Source organism: Diabrotica undecimpunctata, chromosome 3 (genome assembly GCF_040954645.1).
Source record: "Diabrotica undecimpunctata isolate CICGRU chromosome 3, icDiaUnde3, whole genome shotgun sequence".
Lineage (NCBI taxonomy): Eukaryota > Metazoa > Arthropoda > Insecta > Coleoptera > Chrysomelidae > Diabrotica > Diabrotica undecimpunctata.
Genome location: NC_092805.1, coordinates 20,641,662 through 20,660,388, shown reverse-complemented (window position 1 = coordinate 20,660,388; position 18,727 = coordinate 20,641,662). Strand labels below are relative to the sequence as shown.

Here is an 18,727-nt window from a genome sequence, read left to right as displayed (position 1 = left end):
GCGGAAGTTACGCTAAAATGTCTTTTGACGTGACCCGTCCTTAAAGAGTTACACAATGAAATTTTTTTAAAACAAATTTTAAGACATTTTCCACACCACCCCGAGGTATGTCTTGTGGCGCGATACTTTTTTTAAATGGGTGTTCGCCAAGAGCCATATTGTCCCATTAAATAAAATGAACAAAACACTTAAACAGTATAAAACAAAACAAAATAAAAATAATTTTTGATGTAACAAAACATTGTACTTTTCTATTTAAACACAAACACTATACACACTTACTATGTTCTTCTCGTTTTTTTTTTTGTTTTTGGTTTTTTATGCTGATGTTCTTACTAAACTATTAGAAAATATTATTCGCTGTCTAAATCTGAAGATGCAGTGCTGCTATCGCTGTCATTAATTATATAATTGGCTCTAGTAAAACTTCGATATGAGTGTAAGTTCCCACATACAATGTTCTTCTTTAATTATGTGGCCTATATATTTAGCCCATTTCTCTGGAGTTACATGGAGGATTGCTTGAATTAAAAGTTCCTTAACTTCGTTTAATTTGAACGTTTTGTTATTGCGTACTACTTCTTCTTTCACTTGCGCCCAGATAAGTTCAATGGAATTAAGTTCGCAATGATAAGGTGATAGATGCAGAACTTTGGCACCATAATCTTTTGCAGTTTCATCCACAGCATATTTAAGATATTCACTTTTCTTTAACCGTGCAATGTCAAGTAGCTGAATTTTGAGCATTGATTCTTCGTATGCAATCACCTTTTCTGTAAGCCATTCTTGAATTCTCCCTTTCCGCCATGCCGTCGTCGGTAATTGGCGATGTCAACGAACTATAGGGGGCGCTTTGACAGATGATCAGCTGATCACGCACGTAGGAAAACAAAACAGAGCTTCCATAATCTTTGTAGGTGAATCATTGTTGTGTGTAAAAATTATCTGTATTTATTATTTTTTGTTAATGCAATGGCAAATAAAGAAATTGAAGTTAGTCTGCTCGATATTTTGAAATATATAGGAGACACAAAAAGACCTTTAAAAGAAGGCGAGGCCTTGTTAAAGGCTGGCCACGTTTTGTTGTGTGGCAAATATAATATGATATATTATTTCCTAAATACATATAAATAAAACACTTGGTTTTTTTTATATCACTATTATTCCAAAATGGTACAATTTTTTTATGTTTGATTAGCATAAAAAACAAGCAATATTACGATTTGTTTACTGATCGAATAATAAGTAATTTATTTCTAACCTAAACTAACTAACTTTTTCTAATCTAAAGTCTTACTTAGCAGTTTGTATTTAGTTACTATTATGACATTTAATATATTTACATATTGTAAATGTCCTAATAGTAACTAAATTATACAATATTATATTTACATTTTACTACTGATCACTTCTGTACAATAGGAGAACTTAACTTTAATATGAACATTGGTAAAACAAATATTAAAAGACTAGTTACATTAATTACAACAAATTAAGAAACTAAAATTGTGACACTTCAAAATAAAATAAAAGAATGTACTTTAAAAAAAAAAACGAAGGAATGTCATGTACGATCTTGTAGATTTTTGTCATGAGGAAAAAAGTGCATACTTATTCTTTCCGATCGATAATTACTGCATTGCGGTACAGAACAATACTTTTTAACATTTTGTTACCTTATTGTGCTTTATTTAATAATATTTAAAATGTTTATAACTATGTCATGTGTGTATAAATAAATACAAAATGTTTTGTTATCCTACGTGCACTAGTTCAAATTTTTACCGCACCGTGCCGCCTCTTTCGTTTGACATCGCCAATTGTTCTAGTCTGCGGCTATGATATGGCGCATTGTCCATAACAACCACAGACCCAGATTCCAATTTTAGTAAGATTCTCTTAAACCAGCGCTCAAAGACTTCGGAAGTCATTTATTCATGATAATCACCTGTTTTTTTCGACTCAAATTGAAGCAAACCATCATCAAGGAACCCTCGTATCACTTCCTATATGGGTGATTTTGCGTCCAGTGCTGCGAAATTTGCATATTTCTTCTAAATATTTTCTTCTCCACAGAATAATTTCATTTTTTGTTAGAATATCCAACATAAAAAGTGGATGTTGTTCTATATGAAGTGACATTGTTGACAGTGCAATGAGTAATGTCATAAATAGGTAATAAACTACTGTCAGTCAAGTTTTGTATTGTTCTGTATGTAAGAAGGAATAAAGTATAATTGTTGATGGCCAGACGTTTATTAGTGCATATTTCCTAAAGTAGGTATTTCCTTGTCTCTTGATGTCTTCAAACTAGAAGGAGGACTTCACCTAACTTAAATTATAACAGGTTTTGGGCCCAGTTCACGTGTGAACTGTGAACAGATTAGGTTCGTACTTCATTCAGTTTTGTTTGTTGTTATTGTCGGTGAATAAAATATGGCGACCAGCAATAACGATTATAAAATTCAAGTTGACAAACTCGAGGGTCCTGAAGACTGGGCAAAGTGGAAATGGCACGTTTCGATGTTATTGCGTTCGTATGCACTTGAAGACATTGTAAACGGTATGTGTAAGTGTCCTGAGGTTAGTGAAGATTCAACTTCAGCTGAAATACAGAAGCATCAGCAATGGTTAAAAGACGATGCGAAAGCGGCAAGTTTGTTAGCAGGTACGCTAGGAAAAACTGTTGCCGAGCTCGTGTTGACGTGTACTCACGCTAGTGAAATATGGGACAAATTGCGCGCGAGATTTGAACGTAGCAGTACGCAACGGTTAAACATGTTAATTGAAGCCTTTTTTAGAGTCCAACGTGATAAAAAAGAAGATATTAGTACACATGTTGCGAAGTTGCAGAAACTGTTTGTAGATTTAAATGATGAACTGCAGAAGCATGATGAAAATGTTTTATCCGAAAGAATGTTAAATGGTCGGATCTTATCAACTTTGGGTAAGGACTTTGATAATTTCAAAGATTTGTGGGACACGATACCATCAAAGAATCAAACTTTAAATTTACTGATTGAGAAATTGTGTACCATTGAATTACGTGACCAAAGTACTGTAGAATCTTTTGCATTTGTTGCACGCAATAGCCCGACAGAAAAATACAATCAGAACCAAAATATGAAGTCAAAGAAAAATGTACATCGTGCAAAAGAAAAATTTCCATGTCACAAATGCAAGAATCTAGGCCATTGGGCGAAAGAGTGTCCGTTGAAAAAATCAGCTGAGAATTTAGGTAAGAATAAAAGTAATGATACTGCTTTTTTGTCTGTTGTTTTAAGTGCCTCATCTAACAATTGTATTGAAGCTGGAAAATGGTATTGTGACAGTGGAGCAACAAATCATATCACTACAGATAAGCAATATTTCTCATCTTATACAGAATTTGCTGAATCAGAAAGTATATCACTGGGTAAGAAGGATGTATGTATGTTAGCCCATGGACAAGGAACAGTGAAAATTCAAATGCATCTGAATAATAAATGGAAAGGTGCTGACTTGAAGAATGTTTTTTATGTTCCTGAAGCAAGTGCTCATTTGTTTTCTGTGAAAGCTGCTGCACAAAGGGGTTTTATTACAGTACTTGATGAAAAAGGTGTAAATATATATGATAAAAACACTTGTGAATCTGTAATGACTGGGTACTTCAGTAATGGCCTGTATGCACTTGATATACGTGTTATGAAACCGACAAATCCCGTTCAAGTAAACTTAGCAGAGTCAACAGATATGTTGCAAGTGTACCATGAAAGATTTGGTCATCAGCATAAGCAACACATAAAGAAGGTATTGAAGAAAATGAATATAGACATTGATGGGTGCAAAGAAAGCTTTTGCGATGGATGTGCAATTGGAAAAATGCATAGATTGCCATTTAAATCTAGGATCAATCGACCACAAGTCATTGGTGAGCAGATCCATGCAGATGTGAATGGGCCCATGTCTATAGAATCACTGGGAAAAGCACATTATTACGTATGTTTTAAAGATGACTTTAGTAAGTTTCGGAAAGTTTTCTTTATGAAACATAAAAGTGAGGTACCTATGTACTTTCTTAGAACAATTTTTAAATGAAGCTAGTACAAATAATCATGTAGTAAAGCAACTGAGATGCGATGGAGGGAGAGAGTTTGACAATAGAAAGGTATCTGAACTTCTTACGAAGAGAGGTATAGAGCATTGTATCATTCCACCCTATACACCTCAGCAGAATGGTGTTGCTGAAAGGGAAAACCGCACCATTGTAGAGTGCGCACGTTCCATGTTAAACACATGTAAGTTGTCCAAACAATTGTGGGCAGAAGCATGCAATACTGCAGTGTACATTCTGAATCGTACAGGAAAGTCATCAATTGAAAGTAAAAGTCCCTATGAATTGTGGTATGGAAAGCCAATTGGAAGTTTGAAACATTTAAGAATATTTGGCACTGAATGTTATGTTCACGTGAACAAGAATCTTCGCAGTAAATTTGATGACAAGGCGATACATGGTTATTTAGTTGGTTATGTGAATGACAGGGATGGTTTTAGGATATGGATTCCATCTGAAAGAAGAATCGTATCGAGCCACGACGTACGATTTAAACCTGAGGTTATATGCAATTTGCGAATTGTTGAAGCCAAATCAGTGAACCAACATCAGTCAGAATGTTTTAGTGTAAATGAAAACTCCGAAGAAGTAAAAAGTGGTACCGGTGAAATTGTGGAATCTGAGAATATAAAAAGTGTAGAAGAAAGTTCGAGTGAAAATCAAGAAGTGAATAGAGAAGAAAGAAGTAGTGATAGTGTTCAAGAATCTAAGCGTTACCCTACACGTGTTAGAAATAAACCAAAATTGTATAATGATTTTTTATTAGATAAAGATCTGGAAAATGTACCTGATCTTGCCATGTTTACTATGTCAAATGAATTTGAGCCCACAAGTCTTTCTGAGGCACTGTCAAGTAGTCACAGCCATGAATGGAAATTAGCCATTCAGAATGAATTGACAGCTCTCAGAATGAATAATACTTGGGAATTGGTTGATAAACCTGCAAATACAAATATTGTTCAGAATAAATGGGTGTTTAAAATAAAGAAAAATGAAAAGGGTGAAATAGTAAGGTACAAGGCAAGATTGGTGGCAAAGGGTTTTACACAGAAATATGGGGTTGACTATTCAGAAACGTATTCTCCAGTCATTCATTTTAGTAATTTTAGGCTTTTGTTAGCGATGGCTGTTGAATTAAATCTAGATACAGTTCATTTAGATGTGGAGACTGCATTCCTGAATGGTGAGATTGATGAAACCATATATATGGCTCAACCTGAAGGTTTTGATGAACCAGACTTGGAAAATAAAGTCTGTCTGCGCAGGAAAGCTATATATGGTTTCAAACAGTCATCGAGACTGTGGTATAAAAAGGCATACCAAATTTTGTTAACGTTGAATTTTAAACAATGTGAAATTGAACCATGTATTTTTGTTAAAAATAATGAGAATTCAATCCTTATTGTAGCACTCTATGTAGATGATTTTTTTGTTTTTTACAATAATCATGATGAGGTTAAAGTTTTGAAAAACGAATTAGATAAAAACTTTCATATTAAGGATTTGGGTCCAATTACAGATTGTTTGGGTATGAAGATAGAGAGAAGTAAGTCAGAGTTTGAATTGAAATTAAGTCAAGAACAGTATATTGATAAAATACTTGAACGATTTGAAATGACGAATTGTAGCATTGTAAATACTCCTTTAGAACCGAATGTTAAACTTTCTAATGAAGGAATTTTGTATGAATGTCCTTATCAAGAATTGATTGGTTCGATGATGTATTTAGCGGTTTGTTCAAGGCCTGACATAGCTTTCTCTGTCACTTATCTTAGCCAGTTTAATAAGACTCATACGAAAGAACATTGGTTAGCAGCCAAACGTGTTTTGAGATACCTAAAAGGTACAAGAACTGTAGGAATCAATTACAGAAAGTCAAATGTTAGTTTAAGTGACTTTGTTGACTCAGATTGGGCCAATAACAGTTCAGATAGAAAGTCATTTTATGGATTTATTTTTTCGTTGGCTGGTGGTCCTATCTCATGGGAATGTCAAAAGCAAAGAACTTTGGCTTTAAGTTCAACTGAAGCTGAATATATTGGCATAACTGAGGCAGCAAAAGAATCGTTATACTTAACATATTTATGTAAAGAAATATTTGAAAACAATGTTAATTGTAAGTTTTTGTTTGAAGGTTTTCCGATGGTTATATTTAATGATAATCAAAGTGCCATAAAGTTATCGGAAAATCAAGTATACCATAAGAGAACGAAACATATTCATGTCAAGTATCATTTTATTCGTGAAAAAATAGCTAACAATGATATTCAATTAAAATATATGTCGACGAATGAAATGGTGGCTGATATGTTGACCAAGTCGTTAAATTCAAAGAAATTGCAGTTAATCTGTAAGAATTTGAATTTAAAATAATGTTTATTTTGTTAAGGTCTAGTATTTAGCTTATCTACTTTTCATGTTGAGGGAGAGTGTTAGAATATCCAACATAAAAAGTGGATGTTGTTCTATATGAAGTGACATTGTTGACAGTGCAATGAGTAATGTCATAAATAGGTAATTAATAAACTACTGTCAGTCAAGTTTTTTTGTATTGTTCTGTATGTAAGAAGGAATAAAGTATAATTGTTGATGGCCAGACGTTTATTAGTGCATATTTCCTAAAGTAGGTATTTCCTTGTCTCTTGATGTCTTCAAACTAGAAGGAGGACTTCACCTAACTTAAATTATAACATTTTTTTCTAATAGGTTATATCTTATATCTTTGCTCATAGCTACATATGAAACTTGGAAGGTACTACTACCCAATACCCCCACATGATCAAATCATTATCTATAGGGAGCTCATTAGCCCTATTAGCATATGGTTTCAATTCATCTGGAACATATCGGGGCCAGCCATGTCTTACATAATTAAAAACTCTACTCAAATTACGGTCTGACCTTATTCCTTTATAATTATTTCCAAAGCTGTAACTGGTAATTTATTCTCTACGAGAAAATTAAAATAATCCAATTCAACATCACTATTTACAGACCCAGTTGTGGAAAAAGGCAAGCGTGACAGTCCATCGGCTATTTTATTCTCTATTCCTTTAATATGTTTAAAGGTATAATGAAATCCAATTTTTAAAAATGAAAATGAAAACCATTTTTGAAATGTAACGATTTTTATGTGTGAAAAATAAAAGTTTTAAATCCAAACTCGGTTTTCGGTAAACTCAGGAACTCAACCGAAAGTACAAACTGATGATAGCCGCAAATGCGAAACATGGAACAAACAATTTCCGTTTAGCAGTGTTGGCATGTTTTAATAATTGTATGCTTCAAATATAAAGAGATAAAGCTTTAGAAAAGTACTATTTGATTATATCATGTTATGAATTCTGCAATTTTTTATTTATATAAAACAATAATGAATAAATATTTGTTTCTTTGGAGATTAATTGCAGTTAATAATTGGAAATTTGTTTTGGCAATTGCCCTTTGAAAGATTAGTGGATAGATTTAGCAATCGCCAAAACGCGCAGTTGCCACATTGCAACAGATGGTTGCAATTAATGTCGAAAGACAAAAATATTTACACGTTATTGTTTCAAATAAATTAAAAATCGCAAGATTCATAAAATAGTATAATTCAAATGTACTTTCTAAAAGCTTTCTTTCTTTATATTTGAATCATACAACATGCATTATAAAAACATTCAAACACTGCCAAACCGAAATATTTTATTTCCGTGGTTGACATTTGCGGCTATATTCAGCTTGTACTTTCGTTAATGTTAACCGTGTTGTGTTTCCTTATCGAATTTTTATTTTTATATTGATTTCGCTTTTTGGGTGTAAAATTATTATTGGGATATATAAACTCAAGGGTAATCAAATGGAAGTAAAACAAGAAATTACTGAGGAAACGTGTAAAGTAGAAATAGAGTATAATGAATTGGATGATGCTCGTTTAAACGGCTTTGAATATCAAATTCAGGAGGAATCCGATAGGCAAATTACATATGATTATTTAGACATAGAGAAATGTCCCATTAATACTGAAATAGAACAATATGGAAATAAAATTATCGCATTTAAAGAAAACCAAAAAACTGAAAAAGGTGACAATTACAAATTAAGTGCTTAATCATATGATATTTTGTTAACAGAAATTATGAACTACAGAAAAAGACAAATCGGATTTACAGTATTTGTGCCAGACATAGACAACTTTAGTTACAGCATTGTCCCACTTTCAACATTTCTTTAAAATAATGCATGATATTCAATTTACAGTTTTACAAGTTTTCTATTCTTGCTTTGACTCATCTTTACAAGAAAATTTGAGTTAATATAATAAGGCAGTAAAGTTGGAGAATGTTTCAAAATATTAATATTTTTTGAACACCAAAAATTTATATTAACACAAAACCTATCAATGAAAGACTATCAATAAAACTTTACTTACTACTTTTTCTTATTTTTAAATTTCAATTTTTTGCATTCAATGATTTTAATATAGACAAGGTTTAACACCAATGTCAGTTCTAAACTAATACCTAATTTTATGTACAATAAGTATATTTTTAAAATGTTTTGTTTGTATTTTAGCATTACATCTCTATGGTCTGTTGAACAATAAAATTAAAGGATAATTCAAAATACTTTAAAGAAAGATCATCAATTATGAAAATAAAACTATGAGAAATAATATAAAATTAACACGAAAAACTTAGATCCATTTTCCATCACAATTTCTTCAGGTCAACTTTAGTTTCCTTTTTTTAATCATTCCCTTTCCACTAGCTTGATCTGTAAGAATCTGTGATTATTCACAGATTCTTACAGTTTTACAATTTTTTTAGTCTTAGAACATCCAGTGATCGAGAACATCCAATGTTCTTATAGGGCATAAGAAATGTGAGAAGATATTTTTAAACAGAAGATTGATAAAGTATTACTTCAATTTGTCTAGTTTTTCAACAGTTTATAAATAGTAAACATATTGTTTAAGAATTAGTAATCTTTTATATACATCTTTATATTTACTTATGTTTTATGAAAAAATTTAAAAGAACTATCTCACAGTATTGAATATATTTTATCTTTTATGATACATTGCAGAGATTAGTTTATACTTCTTGGCTATTGTTTAACGAGTACATTATTTGATATTTTAAGGAGAATTCTGGTACAGTCTAGAAATCCAGAAGTAGGCCATTCTCCTAATTCCGGTTAAAAAAGGTGACTCATAGAAGTTTCATTGTCATTTTGGTACCTCCGTGTGCATGACTGTCTTCATACACAATATTGAATGTGTTGAGGTACAGATTAAAATATAATAGGGCTGACTACTACACATATAGAAGACAGAAACACAGGTTTCTAAAACATTTATATCATTTACTACTTCTGCGGTCATAAATTTTATTATGCCTGAATTATAATTATATATATATATATATATATATATATATATATATATATATATATATATATATATATATATATATATATATATATATGTATATAAATATATTGCATTCATTTTCCCCCTTATACTCAAATATTTATATTATAGTTGGTTTGTATTTTAGATTATCTCCAAGACGGATATAAAATGGAAATTATGGAGACACAAGATTCTTCTTATGAAGGAAATTATACTAGTCAACATTCTGGAGGAAAAACATTTAATAAAAATATGAAAGTTGCTACTGGACAGAAACCTTACAAGTGTGAAATTTGTTTTAAACAGTATAGTAAAGCAAGTGAATTGAAAAAACATTTGATGATACACACTGGTCAAAAACCTTACAACTGCGAAATTTGTTTAAAACAGTTTATTACTAGAAGTGATTTGAAAAAACATATGAGAATACATACTGGAGAAAAACCTTACAAGTGTGAAATTTGTTTTAAGCAGTTTTCTGAGGTAGGTTCTTTGAAAACACATTTCACAGTGCACACTGGAGAAAAAACTTACAGATGTGAGATTTGTTTCAAACAATTTAGCCAAAGAAGTAATTTGAAGGCACATTTGAGACTGCACACTGGAGAAAATTGTTACAAGTGTGAAATTTGTTTTAAGCAGTTTATTACTATAGGTGGTTTTAAACATCATTTGAGAACACATAATGGAGAAAAACCTTACAAGTGTGAAATTTGTTTTAAGCAGTTTTCTCAGGCAGGTTCTTTGAAAATACATTTGAGAGTGCACACTGGAGAAAAATCTTACAGGTGTGAGATTTGTTCTAAGCAGTTTATTACTAAAAGTAGTTTGACAAATCATTTGAGAACACATACTGGTGAAAAACCTTACAAGTGTGAAATTTGTTTAAAACAGTTTAGTGAAGCAAGTAATTTGAAAACTCATTTGAGAGTGCACACTGGAGAAAAATCCTACAAGTGTGAAATTTGTTTTAAGCAGTTTTCTCAGGCAGGTTCTTTAAAAAAACATTTGAGAGTGCACACTGGAGAAAAATCTTACAAGTGTGAAATTTGTTTTAAGCAGTTTTCTCAGGCAGGTTCTTTGAAAATACATTCGAGAGTACACACTGGAGAAAAATCTTACAGGTGTGAGGTTTGTTTTAAGCAATTTAGTCAAGCGAGTCATTTGAAAATACATTTGAGACTACACACTGGAGAAAAATCTTATAAGTGTGAAATTTGTTTTAAGCAGTTTAATCAAGCAAGTAATTTGAAAACACATTTGAAAATGCACACTGGAGAAAAATCTTAAAAGTGTGAAATTTGTTTTAAGGAGTTTACTCACAATAACTGAACAACAGTGAAGAAAAACAAATGTGACATTTTTTGTGAGCAGTTTTCTTCCCAAATATTTAATATGAAACTTCATGTGATACATGCTGGAGAAATTTCTTTTAAACAATTTGATGCAACCTATGATTTTAAACAACATACAAGAACGCAAACCTTAAATTCTTTTTGCTAATTTCTTAATCCTTGCAGTTCCCAATGTACTTCAATCACCCAAGCAAAGCGCTGGTTTTTACTGACATGCTTTTAAATTGAAAATACAAATATAAGTAATTCCTAGCTGAAAAATCAATAAACAACTGATAATGGAATTTATTATTTGAGTGGGAATTTACTGGAAATAAAAAACAAATGTCATTCATAAATGGTTTATTTTTAATTTTCACATAACTAATAAACAAATACAAAGAATAAGATACTCGTGAGTATTTTGTGTATATTGCATGTTTTTTTGGCTTTATTAGAAGTAAAATGAATACACATGGAAAAAAATTTGTGGATACATAATTATATTATGCAGTTAAAAATTGTAAAAATACATTGAATGTTCGAAATGAAATTAAAGTTTTTTTACTTTCCCATAGTATCCAGGAAGGTGAGAAAAATAACAACTAGTACCTATTTATGTTTTCAGATCCAGATAAAATATACATTTAAAACAATTGCAAGTTTAAGAATTACAGTGAATAATCAATTTTAGTAAAATACAAGTTATTACAAATACAGTATTCAATAAAAATTATGGCATAAAAGTAATATGACTGACTTTCAAAGAATAATTTGTTAGCTTTGGATGTCTATACTTCCATTATTTAGGTCACAGTTTTCCGCAGCTGCAGCCTTCACTCCAACATATCTCAACTCCTGATCGTCAACACAGATTACGCAAACTTCACCAATACTGTCTCACCAGTTTTCAAGAAAACAGCGTCTTTAAAATAGTACCAAACATGTGAGAAATAATAACTACCGCTTAAAGTTTGTGAACTATAAGATCAACTGGTAACAATGAAGAAGAGAAGTTTGTTCAAATATTTCACTTGAAGAATATAAGAAAACTACTTTCAGATTTTGTCCATCTAGAGACTGTGACACATCTCTTAAAACCCTTAAAGTTTTTCAGACATACATTAATGTTACAAACCGGTTAAAGTTGGGGAATAACAATTCATGGAATTGTGGGATGTACCAAAAGCTTCTGGATTTGAGTATCTTCTGTCTAAAAGATTGAATCAAGATGCTTTGAAAGAATTTTTTGGATAAATGAGACAAATGAGGGGAATTCTATTAACCCAACTATCATCCAATTTCAAAAGGGGTTAAAAGAAATTGTTATGCTTAAATTTATTAAACTCTGGTACTGAAAACTGTGAAGGTGATGCAGATGTCATATTATTAAAAATTTCAGATTTTCCTAAACAAAGTTGAAGTATTGGATTGGAGACCACACCAGCACATACTTGCAGAACGTCGAATTAATTTACTGTAATGGTTACTGATTATAGGTCAAATGATATATTGCAACAAAATATAATAAAGTATATTTGCGGTTATTTAATGAATACAACCCTTTAAGTTCAGACTTGATACCTGTGACAATTATTCAAAAAACTATAAAGATTTAGATGATAAATCTCTCTATTGTATTTTTAAGCATATGAAACTGGCTCCTTGGATGTATAAGGCAACTTAAGGATGTCAAACAATTTGCATTTTTAAATGAATATCTCATCTTTAAATTAAGATGTATTGGCTTTCCTGAGTGGTTTCTTTCATGGTTAAGTAGTTATCTTGATGATAAAAGAATTCAGTTTGTTTTTATAAAAGGTTCACTTTCAATTCCTATCTTTGTCAGTTCAGGTGTCCCACAAGGTTCACATGTGGGTCCTCTTCTCTTTAATTTGTTTATTAATGATATTTCTGAGGTAATAAAGGTTTGACAGTTTTTGCTATTTGCTGATGACCTTAAGTTATATTTTAAAGTTTTAAATCTCTCTGATTGTCTGAGGATCCAGGAAGACCTTACTTCCCTGTATAATTGGTCTCTTTCCAATGGTCTCCAGTTAAATAAAGATAAGTGTTTTGTTATATCCTTTAGCAAATCTAAAAATAATGTTGTGTTTGACTATCACATTAATACAAGCCTTCTATCAAGGGTGACTGAAATAAAATATTTGGGAGTGTTATTTGACAGTTCCTTGTCATTTATCCCCCACATCAACAATTTGTCAAATAAAGTTTACCGAAATCTAGGTTTTATCACAAGAAACTCTCGAGATCTTTCAGTACCCACATATAGAATTTTATATCACTTTCGTCCGTAGCATCCTGTCTTATGCTTCTATAATAAGGTCACCATACTATTTTAACCATATTCACTCCCTTGAAAAAATTCAAAATAAGTTTCTCCGGATTTGTGCTTATAGATTAAACTTAAGGAACATGTCTTCGGTAGAACTAAGGTCATGACTAAATATCAGTTCCTTAGAAGACTACAGAACTAAATGTGATCTATTTTTTCTCCATAAACTACTTGACCATACCACTAACTATGGCAAATTCTCTCTTATTAACAGGATTCAGATCCTGGGAAATGACTTTAGCCAATCTCATGATCTGGTGGATATAAAATCTGTAAGATTTAAGCACTGTTTGAATGAGAATGTTAGGAATCAAAGATGAGTGACATTTAACTTGAAGTTTTCATTTCATTTTATTAAGATCATTTTATTTTATTAAGATCATTTCATTTTATTAAGATCTTCAGGAAATTTAATTTAATCATTTGTTTAACAATAATTATTTAATACTTAGTTTTAGTATGTACTTGTAGTATGGTTAGCATATTTTATTTATGTTAAATTTTGTAAAATGGGGTCATCTCGTAAATAAATATGAATTTGAATAAATTATATTGTAAAATATTGTTGATAATTTTGTAAAGATGTTTAAAAAATTTGAAAAAAAATAATACATTTTTTACATTTTTTTTTGCTTCATACACTCCAGTTCCTACATCTTATTATTATAAATTTATGATGTGAACTTTTTAGTGACCAACCCTGTATATTTATTTGGAATAAATATAAATAAAACAATATTCAGATATAATTTTATATTCTTGTTTATGTTAAATAAGTACATTAACTTTTATATACAACTTTATTTTCAATTATAAGATAAAAAAACATAAAAAAATAAATTATAGTAAACATAATACACCTAAATAATATCTATTAAGACTGTTTTACAAACATATATACATTGATATAATGGGCTGATCCCCTACACATACATTAAAAAAATAACTACAGTTTCCATAGGTGCATACAGTTTTTGTGAATGTATTTATTAGTTTATGCATATTGATTTCTATGCTATCATTGGATAACTATCCGATAGATATTTTTTATTTATGTAGTAAATATAAAATTATCTGGTTAATTAACCCTGCTGCGGTAAACTGCACTGGAGTTTTCCATAATGTTTAACATTTTGCTAAATTTTAGGTATAAAATAAATATATGTCATTAACCCGTTGTTCATAGTTTTGCATATTTTGTTACATGTTTTTTAATAAATAGTATTCTTGCAGAACGTTATTTAACCTAAATTTCTTTAAACTACTTGTTTAATAATTTTCTTCTGAAACAAATACTACCTACTGTGTTAAGGATAATTTATATTGAAAGTAGATATACAAAGTACTAAAATATCACTTAATTTGTAATATGATTTAATAATTTTTGTTAAAAAATACTTCGAAGTAAACTAGAACCTTTTGTCAATTTAAATAGTGGTGGTTAGATTAACCATATGTCTGTTAGAGTGTACCGTTTTTGAGACGTCTGCGATTACGGGTTAAAGTCAGGGTTTTGGTAAATATATTTAGCTTTTTATTTTTAAATGACAATACTAAAAATAAAATAAATGTGGGAAACATTTTAATTTGGTTATGTACTCTTTCCAACCATTTCTAAACTTTTTATCAAACATAATTACAACCGGCATTCCTAATGATCATTAGGCTAATTTGCTTAATGTGTTTAGGATCTTTGTAAGCGGTTATATTATATTTTACCTCTCAAGTACAACAGTTAGAAAGTTTCTGTCATATTGATCTAAACTCAGTATATTGTAATTCAAACGTATAGTTTCAAGTAACCATCATGCCTAGACGCAAGATGGATATTGATGAATTAATTGCAAATGTGCATAAATACTTTACTAAGGAAAGAGACAATGGTGGACCTTTAAAGTCATTATTATGTATAAATCAACGCGTTTGTGACGCACTCGGGATAAGTGAAAGTAAGCTAAAAACTGCAATGAAGACTGTCAGATATTCTCAAGAAAATCTTACTCTTACTGAGTATCACGAAGACAAGAAAATAACTCGTAAACATTCTAGGAGCATTGACTTACCTGATGGAGAAAAATTTGGAATTCGCAATATTTTGTATCGAATGCGTGAAAACAATCAACATGTAAATTTAGATACTTTACTGGCCAAAATAAGAGAAAGACAAGTTTCTTCAATTGAGAGGACTAGCCTTTGGAACGTGTTGAGAGATTTAGGATTTAAATTCAAAAAAAGAAAATAATAGGTTACTTTTATTAGAAAGGAGTACTGTGGTTCACAAAAAAATTAAATTTTTCAGAGAATATGCTAGACTTAAATCTGAAAATGCAACATTAGTATACTTAGATGAGACATGGATATTTGCAAAAGGTGGAATTAAAAGAATTTTTCAAGAGGACAGCATAAAATCAATATTAACACACAGATAGCGAAGGCAAAAGACACATCATTCTTCATGCAGAAGGGGAAAGAAGGCTTTAGAGAAAACGCAGATTTGATTTTTTCTTCAAAATCAAAATCTGCTGATTACCATGAAAACATGAATGCAGATATGTTTGTTAAACGGCCCGAGGAGAAACTGTTAAATAGTCTGAGTGAACCATCAGTTATAGTTTTAGATAAGGCACTTTATACTATTCGGAGATTTTGGTGAAACAACCAAAATAGTCGCTTAGTTAAAAATAATATCAATTTTCCGGAATCAAATCATAGTTACTGGAAATTTCGAAACGTAATGAAAAACCAACAGTTTATATAGTTGACCAAATTGTATCAAGTTAAGGACATCAAGTACTACAGTTTTCGCCGTATTACTGCCAGTTTAATCTCATGGAACACAATTCTGGGATGTAAAACGTATTATGGTAATCACGCTGGATGCAGTAAGGGAAATGTGGCAAGAAGCTCTTGCTTCTGCCACATTGCAAAAACTGCAACTATAGAAATATGGGCCAAAACTGTAAATACATGTAAAAAATTAATAGAGGAGAGGTGGATCCGAGAAAATAAAATTAGTGAAATTAATGCAGTGATTATAGATTTACATAATGATAGCGGTAGTGAATTTAGTGACGATGATAACGATTTATAAATTTAAATAATCAGTAAGTACACTATTATAATGTTATTTACAAAATAATTGTACAGCAGGTTAACCATTAAATTTATACATTCATTATTAGCCAAATAAACAATAATATTTAAAATTCCATTTGAATTTTTGCTCCTCATTTTATACAAATTAACTCTAAGTGATAATACAGGCAAAAATATTCTAAACAAAGTAAGTAATTAAAAAGATTATGGAGAACTCCAGTGCAGTTTACCGTGCGTTTTACTACAATGAAAGGTTTTCTGCGAATTCCATTAATCGTTTAGAGGTGTAAGTTGGTTGAATGTACTGTACACAATGTACTTCTTACGGGAGAACGACCGACCACGTTGCCGATTTGCCCCAAGCGGCTCATCACGACCGGATCATAACACTGGAATATAATACGCGCACACAACAATTGCCAACGGTTGTATAAAAGACATTATTGTTTGCATTAACTAAAGCATGATTCAGTCATCGATTATAAATAAGAGAATTATATTGTCGAACTAAACAATAACATGAAAAAAATACTACAAAAAAAAGTAAAGTATGTATATCAAAAATTCATTGTCGATAGCTTATCTATATTTATCAATTTTCAATAGCTTCCATTGTAAACACAGTCTTTGGAAAATAAAGTCATTGGGAGAAGCGAATCTCCAGTGTCCACGAAAAGCAAACATTGGACCAATTCGACTGTAAATATAATTTCGAATTATTTCTAATTCCCGGTGTCCGATTATTCTCGATCGACGATGATAAAATAAAATGTTAAAGGCGTGGAGTAAAATATAGTTTTATTGACAGCTACTTAATTACTACACTATAGTTGTTGTTGAGGTAAAATTTATAACAGACTGCGTCCAAAAGCTATACTTATAATCTCACTAAAATGCTACGATTAATCAAATAAGTGCATTGCCCTCGGCATAGAACAAAAACCTTTGACTTTTGAAAGCTGGCAAATACAATTTGGACCGAGGAAATGATTTCAGGCATTTCCTCAAAACATATTAGGCAATCTATAGTGTGCAGGAAGTTGAACAAACTGTAATTAAGCTACTAATCGATATGTTTCACAATTATACACGGTAAAACTATACAAATTCAGGAAATTATGATTAATATGAGATTACAAACTAATGGACTAATTTGTGATTGAACAAACATGTCTCTTTGTCTATTTGGGTACTCGCCATTAGACCAAAAACTTATTGGTAAAAACTATGAAAGCTCAGTTCTAGTTCATTTTCGCAAGCGTTTGAAAGTACCTACATCATACCAATTCACTGAAATTATGAAGTAAATAATGTTTTGGAAAATATTAATTATAGGAAATCAAAACAATAACCTTGTATCTATAAAAAAGGGGAAGATATTATTACGGTCGTAGCAGTATATATGGATGATTTTTTTGTTTTTTCAAATGATGAAAGTGAAACAAGTAGACTAAAAATGAACTGAAGAGTAAATTTGTAATTGAAATTTGTGTAGAATTAAGGACTGTTTAGGTATGCAAATAAACTTTGATCCAGATAAATGTTATATTGCTTTGAATCAGATAAACTATATTATTCACTTGTTAAAGAGATTTAACATGAGTGGCGCCAAAGGAGTTAATATTCAATTGAACCAAAGTTATCTTTAACAATTGATGATAGTAACAATTGTATTAGAGATAAATTTCCTTATCAGAGGCTAATTGGTAGTTTGATATATTTATCTGTTTTAACCAGTCCAGATATATCATTTACAGTCAGTTTCTTGAGCCAATTTAACAATGTATATAATGAATCTCATTGCACATTGGAAATGTGCAAAAAGGGTATTGAGGTATTTAAAAGACACTATTAATTATTCTTTGATTTATTTAAAAGATAATTCAGAATTGCAAAGTTTTGTAGATGCTGATTGAGCAAGCGATACATTAGATCGTAGATCCTTTACTGGATATGAATTTAAGCTTTGTTGTTCTGGAATATCTTGGCAAAGTGCAAAACAAGAAAACGGTAGCTTTATCTAGCTGCAAGGCAGAATATATGGTCTTGTCAGAGGCTAAGTAACGATAATCAAAGTGCAATAAAGTTATCAACAAATCCAATTTATCATAAAAGAAGTAAGCATATTGATGTAAGATATCATTTTATGAGAGACCTAATATCTGACACAATTATTAATGTAAAATATATTACTGATGTGTTGACTAAGGTCTAGTTGCTGAAAAGCTGCACAGATCATTGAAACTGTTAGGTGGTATAGGTAACCTATAAATTTTGTTTTATTGATAAGTGGGGGTGTTAAAATATTGATATCAACTAAACAGAATTTAAATATTAGCGGGAAGTTATGATTGGTACAATGTAAACTGTCAATTGTATTGTATTCACTTTTGGAACAAAATAAAGTTAGTCTTAACTGTATACTCAACTTGTTTATTTTATTTATAAGT

At 30.7% G+C, this 18,727-nt stretch overlaps 1 protein-coding gene across 1 annotated transcript; it reads left to right on the top strand.

Annotated features, from left to right (window-relative positions):
* The first annotated feature begins 7,831 nt into the window (after window positions 1-7,831).
* Window positions 7,832-12,439, top strand: LOC140436546 (uncharacterized). The gene is made up of 2 exons (XM_072525453.1): window positions 7,832-8,160; window positions 9,637-12,439. Exons 1-2 carry the CDS (start codon window positions 7,935-7,937, stop codon window positions 10,779-10,781), a joined length of 1,371 nt encoding a protein of 456 aa, XP_072381554.1. The 5' UTR covers window positions 7,832-7,934; the 3' UTR covers window positions 10,782-12,439.
* Window positions 12,440-18,727: the final 6,288 nt, after the last annotated feature.

Excerpts from the sequence above, each read along its gene's own strand:
- LOC140436546 (XM_072525453.1), top strand. The coding sequence starts at position 7,935 with ATGGAAGTAAAACAAGAAATTACTGAGGAAACGTGTAAAGTAGAAATA. Across the intron at positions 8,161-9,636 it reads AAACCAAAAAACTGAAAAAG|ATTATCTCCAAGACGGATAT; the intron begins GTGACAATTACA and ends TTTGTATTTTAG.